The 21,933-nt window shown below is 39.9% G+C and overlaps 1 protein-coding gene across 4 annotated transcripts in view; it reads left to right on the top strand.

The window, feature by feature from the left end:
• Positions 1 to 19,611, top strand: part of DOCK4 (dedicator of cytokinesis 4) — a 410,395-nt gene extending 390,784 nt beyond the window's left edge. For 2 of the 4 annotated variants that reach the window (XM_037888655.2, XM_037888647.2), the window contains 9 exons: positions 245 to 366; positions 669 to 789; positions 1,318 to 1,399; positions 1,635 to 1,744; positions 3,204 to 3,371; positions 8,251 to 8,323; positions 12,185 to 12,298; positions 13,347 to 13,408; positions 16,510 to 19,611. In XM_037888655.2, coding sequence (XP_037744583.1) covers positions 245 to 366; positions 669 to 789; positions 1,318 to 1,399; positions 1,635 to 1,744; positions 3,204 to 3,371; positions 8,251 to 8,323; positions 12,185 to 12,298; positions 13,347 to 13,408; positions 16,510 to 16,929 — 1,272 coding nt within the window. In that variant the 3' untranslated portion in view covers positions 16,930 to 19,611. The remainder of the gene's footprint in view (positions 1 to 244; positions 367 to 668; positions 790 to 1,317; positions 1,400 to 1,634; positions 1,745 to 3,203; positions 3,372 to 8,250; positions 8,324 to 12,184; positions 12,299 to 13,346; positions 13,409 to 16,509) is intronic. The other 2 variants (XM_037888663.2, XM_043549556.1) reach the window with 1 other exon arrangement.
• The last annotated feature ends 2,322 nt before the right edge of the window (positions 19,612 to 21,933 follow it).

Genomic DNA, 21,933 nt, shown 5'->3' with positions numbered 1-21,933 from the left:
GCACTGGAGCTTGTCTTCACTTTTTAAAATTATCATGTGACTGAAAGAAAAATAATGATTTTACTTTGTCAAGGGAAAATGTTTAACATCACTGAAGAAAAAATACTTTAGCTTCTTAGATATTAATATTTAATGCACCTAATTCAAAATGAAAAGGTACAGATAGTAAATTGAAAAGGTATGTCACAAAATGCTTGATGGTGCTTTTCCTATTCTAATTAACCTTTTTTTAACCAATAATTAGGAATTCTCTGCATGTGTGCAAGCTAGTCCGGTTCACTTTCCTAATGGAAGCCCTCGTGTATGTAGAAATTCAGCGCCTGCTTCTATGAGCCCAGATGGTGCCAGGGTAATTCCTAGACGCAGGTAAATGAAAGATTAAATTACCAGGAATTTCTAGTTTTTGGCACTTTCATACAATGTACTAGAACAATTTTTCTCTGTGATGTAGTTTATCATATATATGCTTCTTCATATATCAGTCCACAGGCATCTGCAGACATCCATAGCAGATAAAAATCACAGTATAATAAATAAACCCAAATTAGAGTAGATGAGATAAGAGATGAGAGTGTTTATTTTCTCTTGGTACCCTATTGATGTTTAATAAATTGGAAAACTTGGAATAGGAATTGACTAAATCAATTTTTTATTTTTTCCTGTAACAGTCCATTAAGTTACCCAGCTGTAAACAGATATTCATCCTCCTCATTGTCATCACAAGCCTCTGCTGAAGTCAGCAATATCACTGGGCAATCAGAAAGCTCTGACGAAGTTTTCAACATGCAGGTACAAAGTATTGCCATAGCTAAGCTAAATATGATCTTATTGTGAGTTTTCTCACAAGAAAGCACTAGATTTATTTACTCACTATCATCTTCTATTTACTTTAGAATTGTGATCGAAAGAGTGTTAAAAGCTTTTTTTATAAACAGACCTTCATATTCTATGTGCTGTCAGCGTTCGTTTGTTATAGAGAATGATTATTATTTACATAACTATAACAGTCCAATTTGAAGATATAAATGCATGTGAGAAAAGTTATTTAAAGCTACACAATCTAACACAAATCCATTTCTTTTCTCTAATTAGACCTTTCAGTCTAATTGTCATTAACACTGCGGCAAGTTCAAAATGTAATAAATTATATTCATATTATTTACGTCTGTTTGCTGCTTAAAGCTCTTGGAAAACTAATGTAACAAACTATAACTCTCTGCTCTGGGCAAAACGTTTGTGTAATAGATATGAAGTATATTTGTATTTTACAAACTTGTATGTATGATGTGATCATAAGAGTGTCTCATCTACTTCCAGCCAAGTCCATCTACCTCAAGCTTGAGTTCTACTCATTCCGCTTCACCTAATGTGACCAGCTCTGCTCCATCCAGTGCCAGAGGTTAGTGCTTGTCCACTGACAAAATGGCTCTCAATACACTAATCCACTGATTCTCAAATTATTGCCTGTGTGATACAGAATGCAGTTTATTGTCAGAGGAAAGTGAATTGTTGGGAGGGGAACAATTGGATGTCTCTCTCTGTGTTATGAAATTGGCCCACAGAATTTAAGTGATCAGTATTTCAATGCATTTTAGTGCATTAAGTTATCTTTTGGGGGGGTTTTTATATTCCAGCTTCTCCTTTGTTATCTGACAAACATAAGCATTCCAGAGAAAATTCTTGCCTGTCCCCAAGAGAGAGGCCATGCAGTGCCATCTACCCGATTCCTGCAGAACCTTCACAGGTACCCAGTTTGTTAGGGAGATCTATTCACATTTACTCTAATGCATATGATGATAAAGCTTCTTTAACTTCGTCTCTAATTCAGCAGGAAAATTTTATTTTAGAAGAGATGAGAGAAATCAGTATGAGAAAATTTGGGCACTTCCTCATTTGTTAATGTTCAGAGATTTGCAGATAGGACAGATAATTGCTTACCACTACTACCTCTACCCACTCTTGTTACTTTTGGTAGGTAGGCATTCCTCTGAACTGGCAACATGATGAATGCAATGGGAAAAAGGAAAGGTTTTCTGCATATTTATAGGCAATATTAGTTTAGTAAAATATACAGTACCTACTAAAGAGCAGAAGCAAGAACTGAAATGTGAATCTGCTTAAATTGATCTACTCTGTGGTTACCATCTGCCCAGTTTAGACCTGGTTTTGATATAAAATCACGGATGAGGGAGATGCAAAGGTCATATAGTCCATCTCCCTGCCATTATGTGACTGTTCTTGTGTGAGCAAGGAAAAGTGGAAGGGCTGTTACAATAGCAGTCGTGCACTGTGAGCTTCCATTCTCCTTCCTCTGAAATATCCTAAATACTGGCCATCGTTAAAGGCAAGATACACTACTAAGCCAATCACATATGGCAGTTCCTAAATCCTTATGTCATTTCAGAGAGGAAGGACAAATAGGAAAGGGGAGGCGTTTTTTCTAGCATGGGGGTGAGAAGGGAGGAGAGAGAGGAGAAATGAGTTTTCACTTTAAAATCACCATCTTTGAATCCTAAATCGGAATATCCCTATCCTTTTAGTTCTGTGGATTAAAAGGCTTACAAAATGAGTTTTGTACCAGCCAATTTTGAATCCTCATTAATTAAATGCTTTTTATTAATAGGCCTACTTTCTTTCCAGTACTTTTCCCCTTGTTATACATGTAAAAGCACTTCTAGTTCATTCCACCTCCACAGCATGGCCATCATTATTGCAGAGACTGGGGGAAACTGAAGCACTTTGACAGGGAGCCCAATGACAGTGGCAAATAACATCCATTCTGATTCCCCCCAGAAATTCTGCCTCTGACAACATGAAACTCAGTAGTTCTGGTTCTTTTACTTTAGAAATGACTTGTTGCTTTCTCTTAAATTTTAGTTCTGCCTCTCTCTCACTCACTCTCCACCTCTTGGCTATTAAGGTGGTTCTTGAATAGAAAATATTCTCCTCTTTTCTATTTAAGCTTTTATACCATGCCCATCATCATGATAGCTGACAATCTCAGAACAAATACTTAATCTTAGCCAGGCTAAGAAGCAGTTCTCAGGGACTACAAAATGAGTATTCTCAACTGTTAGCTTCCTACCACTCTCAGAATGGCAGAGCAGCCAAAGCTGCATAGAGCAAAGACTTGCAGATGTTCTGTATGTAAAGTGGCTTTTCGGTCAGCCATAAAGAAAGAACTGTGCCATTTTTGCTCCCAGCCTATAAACTCTTGCTTTGCCAAGTGGAATGCGGCCTCCGTTCCCCGCTGTACCAGAGATTCACCAAGAGAGCGTGAGGAGCCGCTAGGCCCAATCTCCACTCTCCCAGATGCTCACCTGACAGAAAAATCTCCCAATCTATCTCTATCTTCAGTGTCCCCAGACAGGGTAAGTAGAAAATTACTTTTCTCGTGCAAAGAAGCATATTTCAAAGGCAGGAAGTTTCAACTATTCCCTCTTCCTCTCATGTCCTTAAAGGGGTTCTAACTTTTTTCTAGGAAAAGGGGCAAGTATCCTTCTCAGAGCCCCTTCCTTCCAGGATAGCAAGAATGGATCATATTCAGAAAATACAGTTCTAACCCTCTATCATCAGAAAAAATATTCACTCTTGAGAGATTTTAAAGGCCAAATCATCTCACTCCTTACAGAGATATCCTTAGCACTTTATAAAAATTAGATACTGATGCGGTCACTAGTCCCTACTACTTTTATTCTAGCACTAGTTTGCATTCAGGGTCTCCATCAGAGCATTCACACTATACTCCCTGGATTTCTTTGTCACCAAGTGAAAGAGTAATTTATACTGTTGTCTTTCAACCTGAAAAGAAGAGGCACAAAGGTAAATGCCTGTTCTTCAAATCCTATGCTGCCAGAGCACATCATTTGAGGAAGTTACAAGGACTGAGTAGGACCCAAGCTACAGAAGTATTGGACAAGTATTCCTGCCTTGAGTGGCTGTTTAAGACTACATCTATCCATCTACTGACTACCTTTCAGTGCTAGCTGCTTGGTCTCTGGCTGGGTTGTGATGCCTTGTCTCTCTTACCTGTTCTCCATATGAAGAATGTGAATGCCTATTGTTGGTGTTGAAACGCTCCATAGACACTTGCCCCTGTAATTGGTTTGTTGTCTTTTTTAGTCTTGATTTGCTCCATGATTGGAGTCATTCTCCTACATAAGAGAGACAAGGTGGGTGAGGTAATATCTTTTATAGGACCAACTTCTGTTGGTGGAAGAGAGAAGTTTTCAGTGTTCACAGAGCTCTTCTTCAGGTCTGGAAAAGGTAACCAGAGTGTCACAGCTAAATACAGAGTGGGACAGATTGTTAAACATGAGAGGTTAGCACATGTTGCAAGAAACTCCTTAAAATGAAGTGGGCAATTAACACCACTGCAGTCATAGAAAAAAGGAAGGTTAGTAGGTTACAAAATGTTTTAATGATCCATACACCCAGTGTTTATTGAGACCATGATTTTTATTTGTTTACCAGAGTTATGAACTTCAGGATGAGGACTGAGAGGTCAGATATGGACTATCACTTTGTGAAAAGTGTTTGCCCAGAGGTGGTAGGGTGTTTTTGTCTTTTATCATTTTTCTGTGTGAGGTCATTCAAGAATGAAGTGATTGTCTGGTTTCACCCACATAGTTGTTGGGGCATTTGATGCACTGGATGAGATACACCACGTGTTGTGTTAGGCATGCCTAGGACCCATGGATCTTGTGTGTCGTGTCAGGCATTAATCACCTTAGCAGTGGAGATAAGTCTGTGGGTCATGGCAGATTATCCAATGGACCCATTGAGCCTTTATCCAGGGGCCCTGGCCAATTGGGGGGGGGCCCTGGAAAAATGGGCACCCCAGCAGAAATCCACAATGAGGCAGCAGAAGCTCAGAACCGTGGCAGAAGCCGTGGGGTAGGCAGGGGAAGCCCCAGGTCTCCGACCCTGGTCCCTGACAGAAGTGCCAGGTGTGAATAAATTGAACAACTGTCTTGTCAAGCTTGAACGAAATAGAAGTATTGCAACTGTTTGGCCTCAAACTTCCATATACTTCAAAATGTAAGCCTTGCAGAAACAAAGCTTAAGCTTGTGGCTTTTGGTCAGGACACGCTGCAACCAGATAACAATTTATGCTGACTCCTATGTACTTATCAACCCCAAATTACCCACATTCAAGATCTAATTGGCTACAGAAAATAATTAGGCCTCAATTATACGAACAACTAACAATTGGACATAAAAATTAAATATGCATCAATTATACAACTAGGGCAACCACATAACCAATGTGGCCCACCCTGATTGGTTGGTCTGTTCTAAAACACAGCCATCAGATCAGATAAAAAGAATGAAGGCACGGGACTCTGTGTGTGTGTGTTTTCGGTACACCTGACCCACACTCCCTGAACCAAAGGGACGTGCACGTCTCGACTGTCTGTACCTGACCAGTGCGGAAAACGGCCAACTGAAGGGTAACCAGGAATATAAAGCTGGTAAATAATAGCTTTACTTATGCTTGTCTTCGGGGCTTTGATTATAGCCTGCCAGGACCAGCATATGTAAAGTCACTGTTCAGAAACTCGCAAATGGTTCACAATATTACATGTACTGGCACTTGTCTTCAATATAATCTGCCTTTTGTATTAATTCTCATTCAGTGCTGGTCTTTGCTTTTCCTTTTTTTATTTTGTTTATGCTGTTATTATAGTAAAAAATCATTAAAAGCCTTTCTTGAGGAATAATTAGTAGTTCTTATTTTATACGGACACCACTTAACCTCATTACATCTGTGTTGGGTGACGGGAAGTAGCGAACACCCCGGGGTGAAATAGGGCCCCGAGGCATGCCTCCTTCTTCCTTTATCTCCGCACCAAGCAGGTGGGGTGGGGCAGGGGAAGCCCCAGCACCCGGACCTAATCCCCGGCAGAAGGCCTGGGGGTCAGGGTGGGGAAAGTCTGAGTGCCCTGTCCCTGGCTGCAGCCCCAGGATTGGAGGAGCTCTCGCTTCCTGCCACAGCTTCAGGGCTAGGGCTGTGGTGTGGGGATAGAGCTTTTATGGTCTTGGGGCTTCAGTGAGGGGGAGCCAAAAGGAGCAAACAGGGGGATGGGGCCACAGTGGGGCGGGGCGGGGAATGGGGTGGGATCATGGGCGAAACAGGGATAGGGCCACAGGGGAAAGGGTGGAATGGGGTGGGGCCATGGGTGGAACAGGAGCAGGGCTGCGGGGGAAGGGGCAGAATGGGGTGGGACCATGGGCGGGGCTGCAGGCAGAAGGGAAAGAATGGGGGCGGGACCACAGGCGGAAGTGGTGCAGCGGGGCCACAGTTCTGCCACCGGAGCCCCTCCACTTGCTCTGGCCCAGGGCCCCAGGAGAACTTAATCAGCCTCTGTCTGTAGGTTTTACATCTGTTGTTCTGGCAGGGTGTGGTGCTGCTTTGAATTGGTGTGTCCTGGTCTATGGGAAGCTTGCTTCTGATGATGTTGGGGATTTGTTTGAAGGCCAGAAGAGGGGGTTTCGGAAAGATTTATTTCAGGATGTGATCAAGTATGGGTTGTAATTGTTTGATGATTCCCCGTATGTGTTGGTAGGTGACAAGCAGGGGTGTGCGTTTGGGGTTTGGGGGTTTGTTTGGGTGGGTTTTCGGTTGGTGGGGGGTTTTTTGGGGTTTTTTTTGTTTTTTGTTTTTGTATCAAAGCAAGTTCTCTCGAGGTATTTGGGTGGCCCGTTCCATGATGTGATCTGCTTCTCTGATGGAGTGTCCTTGTCCGATGAAGGCAGTTATATGGATGTTAAAGGTCTATCTTCGGAGCATATTCTATGGAATCTGAGTTCCTGGCTGTAGATAACAGATTTATTGGTGTGTTTGGGATGGTTACTGGATCTGTGAAGGTAGGTGTGGTGATTCGTGTGTTTCTTGTATGTAATTGTCTGTAGGGTTCCATTGTTGAAGCTGATTGTTGCATCCAGGAAGTTGATGCTGGTTATGATGTTGTTCCTGGATGCCCTGATAAGCTTCAACATCCTAGACATAACCAAATATTAGTATCTTCCACCAGTAGAAGTTGGGCCAAATAAAAGTTACCTCTTCCACCTTGTCTCTCTCTTATCCTAGAACCTACACAGCTACAACAGCATTCCAAACTACATAACTGTCATTCTTCGTTTCAATCTATCCTCTTTCCTTTGTGTTTCATATGAATTTGCTTCCTTGATCCCTACAAGTGACTTCAGTGCTTTTTCAGCCCCTGGACTTTTCCTTCAGGAAGGAAACCAGATTTTTTTTTTTACTTATTGCCTCGCTCTCTTGGCAAAGGGCAGTAGTTAATGCTGGAAGAAGATGTGATAACAGGCTTGATTGGTTTTCCCTCTCTGATTGTTGGTCTGATCTGCCTTTAAATTGCAGAACACAGCACTCTATTTAGATTTTCCTCAAAAATTAGATCTGAGTTATTTGTGGGAATAGCTATTTATTTTATTTTCCTGTTATTTAATGTCAAAAAAGATTTCCAAAAAGTGATCAATGTGCTGTGTGAATGTTGCTAATAGAAACACCTAGGAGCTTAGAATAATTTTATAGCATTGTATTCCTATGATTTCTGTAGTAATCAATATTCAGGTAGGAGGGAATTGCCACAATACAGGGGATAATTCTTACCCACTATAAAGCTAAGGAACCCTGCTACCATGAAGAGTCAGATCTTGGGCAGAATTAGGAAAACACCCTGTACCAAGGAAATAGCAACATCCTAGACATCACCAAATATTGGTATCCAATTTAGATCCTGATCCTACAATGAAATCTTTGCAAATGGACCTCTATACCCATTTGGTATCCAACTGAAGTCAAAGCACACAGATTTCACTTCAGGATTGGGCCTTACGTTGTAATTGTAATGGAGCAGGGAACTGCCTTATATACTGCCAAAGCCAATAAATAATAACTGTCTCAAATTATTCCAATATGTACACGTTTACGAAAAGGAGGAATTAATCTCAATTTTTTTCTACCCATTTCCATACAATTTTAAGTTCTCAGGGGGTTACCCCAATATGCCTCTTTAATAAACAAAAAACAAACATACAAAACTACCAGCTCTGTAGACATATATTTGGATTACCTCAGTTTTCAAGATCATTTTCCTTATTTAAATAATTTGGGCCAAATTCTTTTGAACATTTTGTTTTTGCAAAACTAATGTAATTGTATTTTAAAAGGTCATTGGATTGCCATTGTCTTTTCCCATAAAATGCACTGTTCTGAATTTCCAGAGAATGCTGTTTAATCATATCGGAGATGGTGCTTTGCCCCGAAGTGATCCTAACCTGTCTGGCCCTGAGAAAGGTGAGTAGAATCCTGTACCACTGCCAATCTGGGTATCAGTGAAGATATAATTAAAGTTGTCACTCTAGAATGCCACTCCTCCTGACAGGCTGGTGAATAATAATAGTTCCTAGATCTCATATAGCACGTCCCATCCATACATCTCAAAGTGCTTCACAAGAAAAGGACAGGTTTCAGAGTGGTAGCCGTGTTAGTCTGTATCAGCAAAAAAAAACCCCGAGGAGTACTTGTGTCACCTTAGAGACTAACAAATTTATTTGGGCGTACGCTTTTGTGGGCTAAAACCCACTTCATCAGATGCATTCAGTGGAAAATACAGTAGGAAGACAGACAGACAGACACACACACACACACACACAGAGAGAGAGAACATGAAAAAATGGGTGTTGCCATACCAACTGTAACAAGACCAATTAATTAAGGTGGGCTGTTCTAAGCAGGTGAAAAAAAACCTTTTGTAGTGATAATCAGGATGGCCCATTTCAAACAGTTGACAAGACAGTGTACCTGTGATCTGAGCCTTGCATTCAGAAGGGCCCAGGAGACAGGAGGGAGTAAGAGTCAGTGGTGGAGCAGCAGATGGCAACGCATTGCTGCTGGCTGTCTGCCTGTTAGCACGGTCTTGAGCTGGCTGGACTGGCTCACTTGGGAGGAAGTTTAAAGGCTCAGGAGTGGGAGAAAGATACATGTTCATCTGGAGGCTGAAGGGGAGGTTGAGATGATCTTGCCTTGGGATGGGAGGCAACCCTGAAGTTTGATACATCCATTTCCCATTTAGCCATACATAATTCACCCCTGCTCCTCCCCACATATAGTTAGTAATGTTTATATCTGGAATGCTACTGGAAATAGATCTAATTATCTTTACCATATTAAAGTAAATAAGAAACATCCATTATTTGCTATAAAGAAAATATAAATGAGGGTGCTTCTGTATTGTTGGCGTAATTACACAGAGCACTAACCTTTTCACTGAAATCACTCTGGAATACAGAGACACACTCCAAATGGTTTACAGTAAAACAGATTAATTCAAATCAGACATTTCAAAAGAAAATTATAACTAGCGCTGACCAGGAAGTAGAATTTCCATCCTGCAAAGTAAATTGAGTTTTCTAATATTTTTTCATTTGAATCGGGATGAAAGTTCAAAAAACAGAATTTTTCATTGGACCAAAAAATCCAAAATGTCCAGGCAGCAGAAATATTTTGGTCTTTACAGAATGAAATATGCTGGTCTGGGAGCTGAAGAACTGGCCATCTTAGGGAGTTTACTCAACCACGAGTTTGGAGCCTAGGGAGCCAGTTAGCAGGGGTCATGCCCACCTGGTCACTTTTAAAGTAAGGACAGATCATGCTGCTAGATGGAAGTAACGTATTACCATCAACATGTTAAATGTCTCTATTACATATTAGGAAATAAAAAGACAAAATGGTCTTTTAGGAAATAGGCTGATTACTGTGTCCTGCTCTCAGGGTCAACCCTCTACTGCAGAAGCACTCCCCAGGAGAACTAGTCAAAAAGATTGATAAAAATGTTCTCACTGGAATGCATTTTAATCCGTACCTATTAAAAGCATAATATATGTTATGTGTACTTACGAACAAATGAATATTAAAATGTAAATGGTAAGTTGCCAGGTAAACCTGAATCCTGGGTATTAGGACTGGAAAATTAAATATACAAGAAATCTTATTTTGGTGCTTTAAATACATTTGTTTTAATTTAGTTCATGAATTAGTTGTTCTCCAAGCAAACAATTTCATTATTTAGCCCCCCTTGAATAAAATTGTTTACTCATTACAAATTAGTTCTTTGTAATATCTACAGGGAACAAATTATAAAATGTTTCTGGTTTAGAAAGTGTAATAAAATGTCAGGAAATTTTTGTCATTGTTTTGTTTTTTAATGTAGTGACAGGTTATGAGCAATATTTCTGCAAATGGATTACTGTCAAGGTTGGTTCATGCCAATATCAGATTTGTCATTATTATCTAGGCACATGAACATCTGGGTACATATGATTATAGAAACCAATTGGATACTGGTTTAAACACACCTCCCTCTCCCTCTTACCTTGTGCTCCCCTCATTTGTGTATTTATTCCCTGTTCTGTATTTTCTAAATTGTACGATCTCTGGGGTAGGGACTATCGTTGTGTTGTTTGTACAAATCCTTGTGTTATTTGTACAGTGCCTGGTAGAGTAGGAATGTGGTAGTCCTTAAATGTACTGCAATAGAAATAGTGAATAACATTAACACTGTACTCTGACTTTCACTCCATTCTTGTAAATGAGCACAAGGTCCTGCTGTGTTTCAGTACCACGTTTGCACACAAGTATGGAGGACAGGCAAAGAGAAGAATGGTATAGATAGAGCTTGTGCTCCCTATATGTTGGAAGCACTTTGAATGTATTGTCAACAGATGGTTCAGCTTAAAAGGACTTCTACCAATTCTGTAATCCTTATTTTTTTGAAAGTTGTAGATTTTTCATTAACTAGAGGGTAGCTTTAAGGAAAAATGAAATTTTTAAGATCTCTTTTGGGCCTGCCAGTGTTAAATGTCTTTTTGTAAGACAAGTGTGGAGAACATTATAGTATGAGACCTCTCTGCTTCCCGTCATAGAGAATATTCCATGCTTTGTGCAGTAATCACTATTTCATGCACTACAATTCAATTAAAGATGCACAAGCCCCGAAAAATGACACCGATAAATACCAAACAGTGATCTTATACAAGTCAAGGGTGCCAAAGTCATCTGCGAACAAGTAAAATTACATATTTAATTAGAACCTTTGGACCATGGATACAAAGTAAGGGTCATATGCTACCCTCGCTCCATTTTTTGCTTTGTGCTATTTTTAATGTATTTTAACCTTTTTTATCTCTTCTCTTCATCGGCCTATGTATTTTTGTTCAGTTCCTCTCCCCTTCCACTTTGCGCTCTCTCTCTCCCTCCCTCTCTCTCTCGGTTGTTTTGGTTTGGGTTGGGTTTTTTTGTTTGTTTGTTAGTTTTTTGTCTATACCAGAGCAACAGAAGTGTGTTAAAATTGAAGATATTCTGAGGGAATATTGGCTGGAATTCTAGTCAGTTTCCTTCTCCAGTCTTTCCATATATAAAGCGACTCAGAAGAAACTGCCTAGGAACAGTCTGTTTCATTCCACATAGAACTCTTTAAACAGGGAGCCTGTTACAGAGGGAATCTGAGGGCAGGTCTACACTATCGCTTAAGTCGTTGTAATTTACCTTGCTTAGGGGTGTGCAAAAGTCATCCCCCTGAGCGACGCAAGTCACAGCGACCTAAGCACTGTCCACACTGGCGCTGTGTCAGCAAGAGATGCTCTTCCACTGACTAGCTTCTGCCTCTCGAGGAGGCGGAGTACTTATGCCGACAGGAGAGCTCTCTCCCATCAGCATAGAGCGTCTTCACCAGATGTGCTACAGCAGCGCAACTGCATCGGTGCAGCTGCACCTGATGTAGTGCTTCTAGTGTAGACTAGCCCTGACCGTATTCATGGGATCGTAGTCTGTTTCTCTCTGTAGCTAGATCTGCGTGTGCAAAGCACCAGAGTGCTCTTTCAGCTGCTACTGCTGATAAGGTCCAAATTGCTGTACAATCTCAAATTCACCTAGCGGCCACATACATACATCAAGCAGGCCAGGAGTCTAACATGCATGATTTTAAGTGCTTTTTGAAATGCTATTGTAATCATGCAAGTTTTTTCAGGCATGCTGTTAAGTTGGTTAACATTTTAACTCTACATATTTGTAATCTTCATGGATCTAGGAAAGGTGGAGAGGTTGGAATTGAGAGCTGGAAATATTAGCAGATGTGTCAGCATTGTCATTCTCTTCCAGCTGTAAACACCACCCCCAGCAGCTGGAGCCTGGACAGTGGGAAAGAAGCCAGGAATATGTCAGAAAGTGGAAAGCTTATGTCTCCCCCTGTGCCACCAAGACCCACACAAACTGGTGAGTATATGAACATTTCAGGCCAACCTCCAATACAAAATGATTTACTTGATAGTTTTGACTCTTTCGACTGCGATTAACACTTAACTCCCTTGGCAGGATAATTTATCAGTTGATTGCTGTGGATGGAAGACTAGTAGAACTGCAGTTGTTCACCTTGTTAACATTCTGTATTCTTGTAACATTCCATTTTCAATATCCTGCATCTGCACTGAATGACTTATTAGAGTCAAACATGTTGATACCAAAAGAGAGTATTGATTTTTTTTGTCTTTTGACCTTACGATGGTTGGAGGTTAGTAATCACAAACTGGGCACTATGAAAAGAAGGATCTTACTGGGTGGTGCTGTATAGGCTGTCATAAGTCCATGGTTTCAGTTTCATTAACCAGTTTGCCCTTCAAAAATCATTTGTCAATTTAAAAGAAAAGATATTTAAATGCTACTTTAAGTATGATTATTTTCAAGTGATTGAAGATATTTTCCATTTATCTTCATGCCTCACAATACACGATGGACCTTCAGGCTTCTAACAGAAGCATGTTTTGTCATGTGTTGTTGCTTCTTTAACACATACGTATAGAATTTTGTCCTTAAAAGAAAAAGCAAAGGGAGGGGAAGAAAGCATGATAAGGAAATTTTTTCAATCACGTTGCCAGTTAGTTTAGAATGATGTAAAAATTGCCAGGGGAGATGAGTGCATAAATATTTCATGCTGTATGTATTCTCTTGTAAGATAACCTTTGCATAACTTTGAAAACAAATGAAATCTTCTAAAGCATGCACAGCCTTTGAGCAAGATGCACAGAATGGAACAGGGGGAGGTATTGGGTAGTAAAAATTGGATCATCTCTTTTCCATTAACAACGCTTTCCCAAGAATACCTTTGTATCTTTTTTTTTTTCTGTGAACCATCTAAACATACTGGTGACCTTTTGTATCTGGTAGAATTTCTGTGATAAACTTGATTTACGGTTTTCCTGAGGGTGGCATTCTAAAATATGTCTAGTTTCTGTGAAATTGAATTGAAACCTTTCTAACTTCACAGCTTCACCGGCAAGGCATGTGGCTTCGGTTTCCCCTTCTCCTGCTGGCAGATCTCCAATGAAGGTACTGGCCTATTCCGTGGGACTTGTTAAGTCTATGTTGTGTGGTGCATAACTTTTAATTTATATTGGCTGAAGGAAGCAGTTTAGCGGGATTTCCAGAATACACCAACTTTCTTAGCCCGCAGTGACAATTAAGTAAAACCCACTTCATTTTTCCTCTGCCATATGTTGGACTCAATCTTTGGCCCTTCTTCCAGCCCCTTTGCATTGCCCGAGGAAGTTGCCCCTAAGAATCTAATCTAAATTCCATTGATGTAAATGAAAATTTTTCCATCTTTTCAATGACTTCAGTGGGCTTTGAATCAGTCCCTAGATGGGCAGCCAAGAATTCCCCCGACATGGGGTGGGGATGCATAAAACCATCTCTAAGCACCTCTCTCCACTCCACTGCAGTGCTCACAGCTGTCTGATCCTAGTCTGGAATAGAGCAGCTGAGCACCAGCCAGCCCAAGATCATGGGAACAGAAAGTTGTTTTAGATCCACATTCCCTCCATGACTATTCAGCTGAGGATTGAGTCTGCTGTGTCTGGATTGTCTCTCAAACTAGCTAGCATAAATCTAACGTATTTAGTACTTAGCAAAATCTTTTGCATGTGTAATGTCTTTTCTTATCTCTTCAGGTGTTTGTTGTTGTATATTTCATGCTTTAATAATAATACGTCCTGAGTTTATGAGTAAGTCATAATTAAAAACTAATAATATTTCTTACAGGTTTTCAAACCCAAGCTTCTTTCATTCCTTTCTTCATCAGAATCGTGAGCCTCTGGCCTGTAGTACTGTGTGGCCTCTTAACTTCCAGGACAGTCAGAGGAGAATAAGGAGATTCTAATGGACAGTATACTACTGGTGCCTAATTATTGCAGTGATGGGCATTATATAAAAATGCTTAGGATAAACTAAGTTTTCAGCAAATCACTAGAAGTCTACACCTTTCCTAACGCATTCAATTCCTCACAATTCAGTACAATTGCTGTTCTACTGTAAAGAAATCAAAATCAAAAAGGGAAAATTACTTGACTGTGATTCTGCGTCCCTGAAGATGTTCTGCTAAAATTTTCCTTCCTCTCTCTTAACTCCTTAGCGTCCGACCAACAAAACTCTGTTAGTTCATGAAGAATTTTGACCCACAAGGATAGCAGTAATGGAGTAGTGTGTGTCATGTCCCCTCTTTGACCATTGTGCACCATCCCCTGCCTGGTATTAATGCTGCCCAACAAACATTGCAAGTCCGATCCTTCACTTATGTCGGCGGCAGAGTTCCCAGGAGAGGCCAATTAAAAATATTTAATCATCCCTGAAAAAATTGCTCCAGAGAAAAAACAGAAACAAAGTACAAGCACTAAGACACTTTAATAAAAGATTGCTAGAGCTGAGGAGAGAAAAAAGTAAAATTTTCACAATCTCTTTTTTACTGTTAAACAGGTTTGGTTTTTTGTTTTCAAAAAAAAAAAAAAAAAATTCAACCAGTTCTAAAAATCCCCAAATTCTATGTGGGGTAAATGCATAAGAAACCTATTGGAGTAAAATCTACAGCAAACTATAATTATAGGTATTTTTCCCTTCTCTAATGATTCTCACTGACAGGATTCTCACTCCTGGAAGGTAAGAAGCTTCAGAAATATCCCAGTAGAAAAATGACATAAGGTAGCACGATATAGGCTCTGCATCAAGAGTGGAACTTCATGCCCCAAGAGCACTGACGTTTGAGTGTCATCATCTGTGCAAAAACCGGTCTGTCTCGGCCAACAAATCCTATATCTGCCAATGTAGGAATCAAGCAGAGCTCTGAAGATGAGTAGGCTTCATAATATTCTTGCAAAAGATTACAAGTGAACCAGCAAAGCTGGATTCACTCTCCCCACTTCTACAACATGAATGTAGAAAGGGGAAATCTGGAAACCATAATGTGGAGCTGCCTTGATTTGGAGGCCTCAACAGGAGTACATGGGAGAGATCCTGGCCCTCTCTCAGAACCTGTTGTCTTCATCCTTATGGGGGAGGCTCCGCCTTTTCTGAGGACCAAGAACTCAATACCTCTGACTTCAGGTGTCGACAGTGGCACATGACTGCCAATAGAGGGCCTGTCTTATATTCTACTCCAGTACTATTGTTCTTGAGGATAAATATTCTTTAAGAGTTGAGGGAGTTCGACCAATCTTGTGCTGAGGAGCTAGGACTCATGAGTGAGAATCTTAGTGGATAATATCTTTAGTAAATAATATTTTTCACATATACAATAGCTTGAGCTGGCTCATCACCACTTGGCTTAGGGCAAACAATACTTCTAAACCAGGCTGGTGATGGTGATTTGAGTATATTTCCAATCCTGGAAGTCCTGTGGCTTTTACAAGCAGAAGATGCTAAAAATTTTAAATAGCATTGATGCACACTGCAGAATTTGAAGCTACCTGCACTGTTAATAGTATCTGGTAATAAGTTACGGACCTGAAACCAAACACCGCACTGATAAATGCAGGGGAATTCAATAAAAGTTTATTCTCATTTACACAGCTATCATTCCTGTGTTACAAAATTATTAAGTAGTTAATTTTTAAAAAATCATATGTGTAATATTAGATATAACACTGCTTCATGTGTGCTCTTTTTACAGCATGATTCATTGCAAAAAATGGGAGGAAAGCTGTAAATACATTCTAAACCGGAGACTGAAGTAGCAGTACTGAATGTGATGTAGATACAGTGTTCTGGCAGTAGAGGGCACCGTGCTACTAGTTACACTGCAAGCTATGGATACATATTCCATTGTCAGTACTGTGAACGTTTTCTTTTTAAACACTGACAGATTTTTCCTGAGACTGATGATAGGAATACATCATTTTAATATAGCTTACTTCCATTAAAATAAATTGTTGACATGAACAGTATTTGATGTATAGTTTGAAAATATAAGCATTCTATAGACAAGCTTTGACTTGTTTTTTACTGGATCTTAATTCAACCACAAATACATGTTCCATCTATCAAGCCCCCAAGAATCTGTGCCAAAAAAAAAAAAAAATCTACCCGGGTTTTTAGTGTTCACGGAGAAACATTGCTCTTAATTCTCCTTCACATGAATCCTTCTCTTTTCTTCTTTGCAGGGATCCATGCAATCATTTACCCCATCTCCAGTGGAATGTCATTCCTCGGGGCTCATATCCAACTCCCCAGTCTTGTCAGGAAGTTACAGCAGTGGAATCTCTTCGCTTAGCCGATGCAGCACATCAGAAACTTCTGGCTTTGAAAGTCAAGGGAGTGAACAGACTATTCCAAACTACAGTGTTTCTGAGGAGCCAATGAGAAAAGAAAGTAAAACGCCGCCACCTTACAGCGTTTATGAACGAACTTTGAGACGGCCTGTTCCGCTACCTCACAGCCTCTCCATCCCTGTCACTGCAGATCCACCAGCACTGCCACCCAAACCCCTGCTGGCGCGGCCAAACAATCAGGAAAACAGTAGCCGGAGGACTGAACAGGTTCCTCGGCCCAGGCCTCTTCCTCGGAAAGTGTCTCAGTTATAAGAAGTCACTTTTATATGTACTTGCAATGAATTCTTTACCGTTTATGAAATAATATTTAAAAAAATTAAAATACATTTAGTGTAGGCACTTTAATATTTTACCCAGTTTTCTTTTAAATGCTTATTAATATTATGTTGCACATTATTAAACAAAATTAATAATTTTGATTGCCAGGTATTACAGGAAGCATGAATGAGAGAATTTTGTTAATTTCAAGGTGGTAAATATGGATGCATAGCTTTTTGATATCTTATGTTCATTTTTATAAAATATCATTTAATTAAATCTAAAACCCCACAAGCTCTCATTTACATTAGTTGTATGCTTCTTACAAAATGTAGGCTATGTTAACTGAGCTAATCACGAGAAAGAAATGCACGCTTTCTAACAACATTGTTTGTAGGCTAGGACATTTCTGCAAGTAGGCTGAAGGTTGTTCCCCTTTCCCCATGAGCAGGTTGGTCAATTTGGTGGTGGTGGCGGAGGAAGAGGAGGGTGTTAATGCAAGTTACCCCGCAGTAAAAAGTTGTAAGGACATGGGTTAGAGTGAGTTCTTGAAACAAAATACCACTTTTGTATTGCTTTCTAAGAGTAACAAATATCCACATTTCATTCAGTGTAGAACACCTTTCTGGGAATTAATTTGATTGTTGATAAGCTCTTTAGTCCTATAACAGTAGCTTATCTCCTGTATCTGGTGCACTCTTTCTTTTTAAGGTGCGATTTACCTTTACTCTTTCAGTTAGCCCATACAGGGGAAAAAAATCTCATTAACAGTTAGTTGGAGGTTTTCTCCTGTCTTTGAAAGTTAACTTAAAAAAAAAAAACCCTCTGTACCAGAAGAACAAATATCCAGATATTCTAGAGGCACAAATGAATGTGTCCCGTTACTAAGGATACACAAGAATCGATACTGGTTAGTATCAAATCAATGCAGTGAGTGAACAAATTTAAAGAATAAGAATCACTGGGTATGTATCAGTAAATTTTTAAAAGATTCAGGGCATTAATTCACAATTCTGCACAAATTAGCAAAATTCCTAACAGCTCTTCATGTATATTCTTACGAGTGGAGGTTTTTGTTATTGTTTGTTTTGTTTTAACTTAGTTGATCATTGTCATCTTTACTGAAGGAAGATGTAGTAGACAGTTCTAGGTTGAATTTCACTAGATAGCATCTGTAAAGCTATGGAAAGCAAATCCCAGTCGTAGGAGTGTGGAAAAAGCACCTTGTGTATGTACTTTTTGTAGCTCTCTTTCTTTTTCTTACTGTTTTTAACACTTGGTTGACAACAGATTTATGAACTGTATTTTAAATCATGTTAAAAATATTCTCCTTTTTTGGGGAAGCTCATGTTGATTTTAATTGTTTGCTTTGTTGATTGCTTAACTGGAAGAAAGTGACCACTTTTTATATTCTCTCAATGAAACCTTCAGCAGGTATGTGCTGTTGATGGTAGCTATAGAGGTTTTCTATAATAAATGTTCAAGTATTTTTGTACATAACTGGTTAATTTTAATGAGGAGCGTACCATTATGTGAAAAAAGAAGCAAACAGTTGTGTATGCAGTAAGATTGTTATAATTATGCCAAATACTTTATGTATGGAAAAAAATATTTGTACATATGTGCTTTTAACAATAATTCTGCCATATTGACTTTACAATTTTGAATGTCAGAAAAAATTAATATATGTTAAAATATTTATGTTTTAGTGAAAGTATTCATAACTGAAAAAGGAACATATGAATTTTAGCTTTGTATCTTGCCTATTTTGAAGTCTGAAATTCCTTGAACTAGCTCTTGTTTTTGACTATAACATTTTTGTGTCTGTAACCACATTATAAAAGATGTAGAAGGCTACATATTTATGCTGGTATAAAGAGGTAATGCCTGAGATTTAACTAAGGTGTCACAAGTAAGATAACAAAGCTGCTTTGATTTTTTTTCTCCTGTGTAGTTTAATAGATTGGTTGTCTAGTGCTTGAGCACAGTATGAATCAGTGTTGTTTGCTCCTGAAGCCATTTATTTTATTTCTGGCAGTGAGCAGAATTGTTGAATTTATCATTTGCATATATTATTGAAGTCAGCTTTGCAGCAAAACATTTCATGAGGTTTCTGTTTACCCAGATGCTCATATAGGTTGCTGCAGAATAAAGTTACTTGATTAATCTTTATAGTATAATTTGTTTTCCACGTAATAGTTTAATTTCATGACAAACTGATTTATAACCTACTTTCTGCCTTCTTTGCTTCAGCTTGCTTTCTTCTAAAAATCTCCTGAATTGAGTTAGTCCTTTCCCTGCTCGGATCTGTAATGGCTTTGTGAGACAATTGCCAAGACAGTAAAGATTTGGAGGGCATTCACCTGCACTTCTGATCAATGGAGGACTGTAAAATTTACTGTAAGAGTTAGGTTAATTTATGGCAATTTGAACTCCCTGTTTTTATAACCAAGACATCAGGAACGTTCTGAACAATAGGAGACCATAAAAAAATGACAGTGAAGTGCTGTAAAAAGGAGCTGACACATTTTCTGCTTTGCCAGGTTTGACAAATTGTTTCTGTAGATCAGCTTTTCGTCCTGGCTTCTACAGAAATGTAGTCTGAAATTTGTTACGTATGCTACAACAGCCAGAGCTTGAAAGGCTACTATAAATAAAGCTCTCATCTCAATTTTATGCATTATGAATAAATGTAGTTTTATGACTTATTAGTGACATTAAGCAGTTCAGAAAATAATGCAAGTGATGAATAAGAACACTCCCCCATTACCCAATAATGTACCTGTCATGCTGTCTGGAATGACTCTCAAATGTGAGTGCCTGTCTCAGGGCAGACTGTCAGAAAACAAGAGCAGATACCCCAAAATGTAGGCGGACCATATTTCCGAAAGAGAAAATGGGACACCCCCAGCTGCTCGTCCGAGGGCCCCGCCATGCTGTTGCCCGTCACTGTAATCCTGTGTCGTCGTCCCCCCTGCCATGTGCCAGGCTGTTTCCCGGTCGCTGGAACCCTGAGGGGCCCCCCTGTGCAATGGGGGGTCCCCCACATGTGCTGGAACACTGCTGCCCCCACAGCCCTGCCTCCCCACTGTGGGGGTCTGGAATCTCTTCTCACCCCCTCCACACCCCACTTTTTTGACAAAAGTGAGTATTTGACCTGTTTGCTCTTGCCAACTGATCAAGTCAGCAAGAGCAAACGGACAAATGCCTCCATTTGGGAAAAAAATCAGGCCATCCGGGACAGGGCTTAAAAAAGGGACTGTCCTGGCCAAGGCGGGACAAATGGTCACCCTTCCAAAATTGTGGTATGTTCTATAATTAGATTTCACCAAACCAGTAACAAATGTGAATGCCTGGATCATTATACCAGTCTTATCATGGAGCCACAGACAGTCCCTTTAGGCCAGTGGTTCCCAAACTAGGGGCGACGCTTGTTCAGGGAAAGCCCCTGGCGGGCCGGGCCGGTTTGTTTACCTGCCGCGTCTGCAGGTTCGGCCAATTGCAGCTCCCAGTGACCGTGGTTCACGGCTCCAGGCCAATGGGGGCTGCGGGAAGTGGCATGGGCCAAGGGACATGCTGGCTGCCTTTCCCGCAGCCCCCATTGGCCTGGAGCCGTGAACCACGGTCACCGGGAGCTGCGATTGGCTGAACCTGCAGACGCGGCAGGTAAACAAACCGACCCGGCCCGCCAGGGGCTTTCCCTGAACAAGCGTCGCCCCTAGTTTGGGAACCACTGCCTTAAGCTCTCCAGCCTATCTTGCCATCCAGATAAATTGGACTTAGTGGTAATGGTCACATAAACCAAAAATCACATCACCTCAGGTTGCTCCCAGTCCCAAGAGACTAGTCACTTACCCCAGATCAACTGGTATTCCAGATCTTACACCAAAGACAACGCTGGCAGTCTATTCTACAGTAAAAGAACTAAAGGTTTATTAGCTAAGAAAAAAGAATTAGAGTTACTGAGTGGTTAAAGCAGGTAAAATATAATAACGTGAGTCAAAGTTTGTAAGTCCAAAATGATAGTAGAGATGTTGCAATCTGCCAGTTTCCCAGAAGTCTCTCAGGGATACCCAGAATAACTGGGGATCTCTGTCTTCTCATTCAGTTATTCCACCCTGTTAGAATCCAAACAGTCCAAAGATAAAGGATCTCTCTTTGAATCAGTAGTTATAGCTTCTTTTCACAGGCAACAATCTAAGAAGTGTCTGTACCCACACAATGGCCAGTTTCTTTGAATTTAGCTCTCTTCATTTGCATTCAGTGAGTTATTTAGTTACAGGGATATACATAATGGAAATGCTTGTCATTACATTATAATAGGAATAGATAAGTGAAAACAATACAAGTAACATTCCATTAGTTTTTATGAAGTTCTAACACCTGATACACTCTTACATTAATACACAATTTGATCTAGGGTTATTTAATTACTAGGTATGTATAATGTAAATGTAATGTAATAGTAAACAACAGGATAAACATAGGCAAAAACAATACAATTAACATTACCTCTGATCTCTATTAACACACAAGTGAATTGGCCTGAATATATACTAATACATTTAACTCCTTTGATAGTCACACACAAGTGAATTGGCCTAAAGCTCTGGCCTGAGCTGGTCTGTCAGTGTCACAGTACAAACACCCAGTTAAAATTGTTGTCAATGGTTTCATGATTGCTTTTCAATATTAACCAACATCTGTATAACACTTGTGATGGTCTTACTTCCAAATAAGGCAGTCAGAGTGTATCTGGGATCCCATAGTGGTAAGTGCAATATGAACTGGCCAGTTTTTTAGCAGTGCAGTACACTGCAGTTCAGAAGCTAGCTCTCTGAATTTCCAGTTATCAGAGGGGTAACCGTGCTAGTTTGTATCCACAAAAACAACGAAGAGTCTGGTGGCACCTTAACAGATTTATTTGAGCATACACTTTCCTGGGTAAAAAACCCACTTCTTCAGATGTATGGAGTGAAAGTTACAGATACAGGCATA

Source organism: Chelonia mydas, chromosome 1, assembly GCF_015237465.2.
Source record: "Chelonia mydas isolate rCheMyd1 chromosome 1, rCheMyd1.pri.v2, whole genome shotgun sequence".
Lineage (NCBI taxonomy): Eukaryota > Metazoa > Chordata > Testudines > Cheloniidae > Chelonia > Chelonia mydas.
The sequence above is the reverse complement of the archived record's forward strand: the minus strand, read 5'-3'. Positions and strand labels throughout refer to the sequence as shown.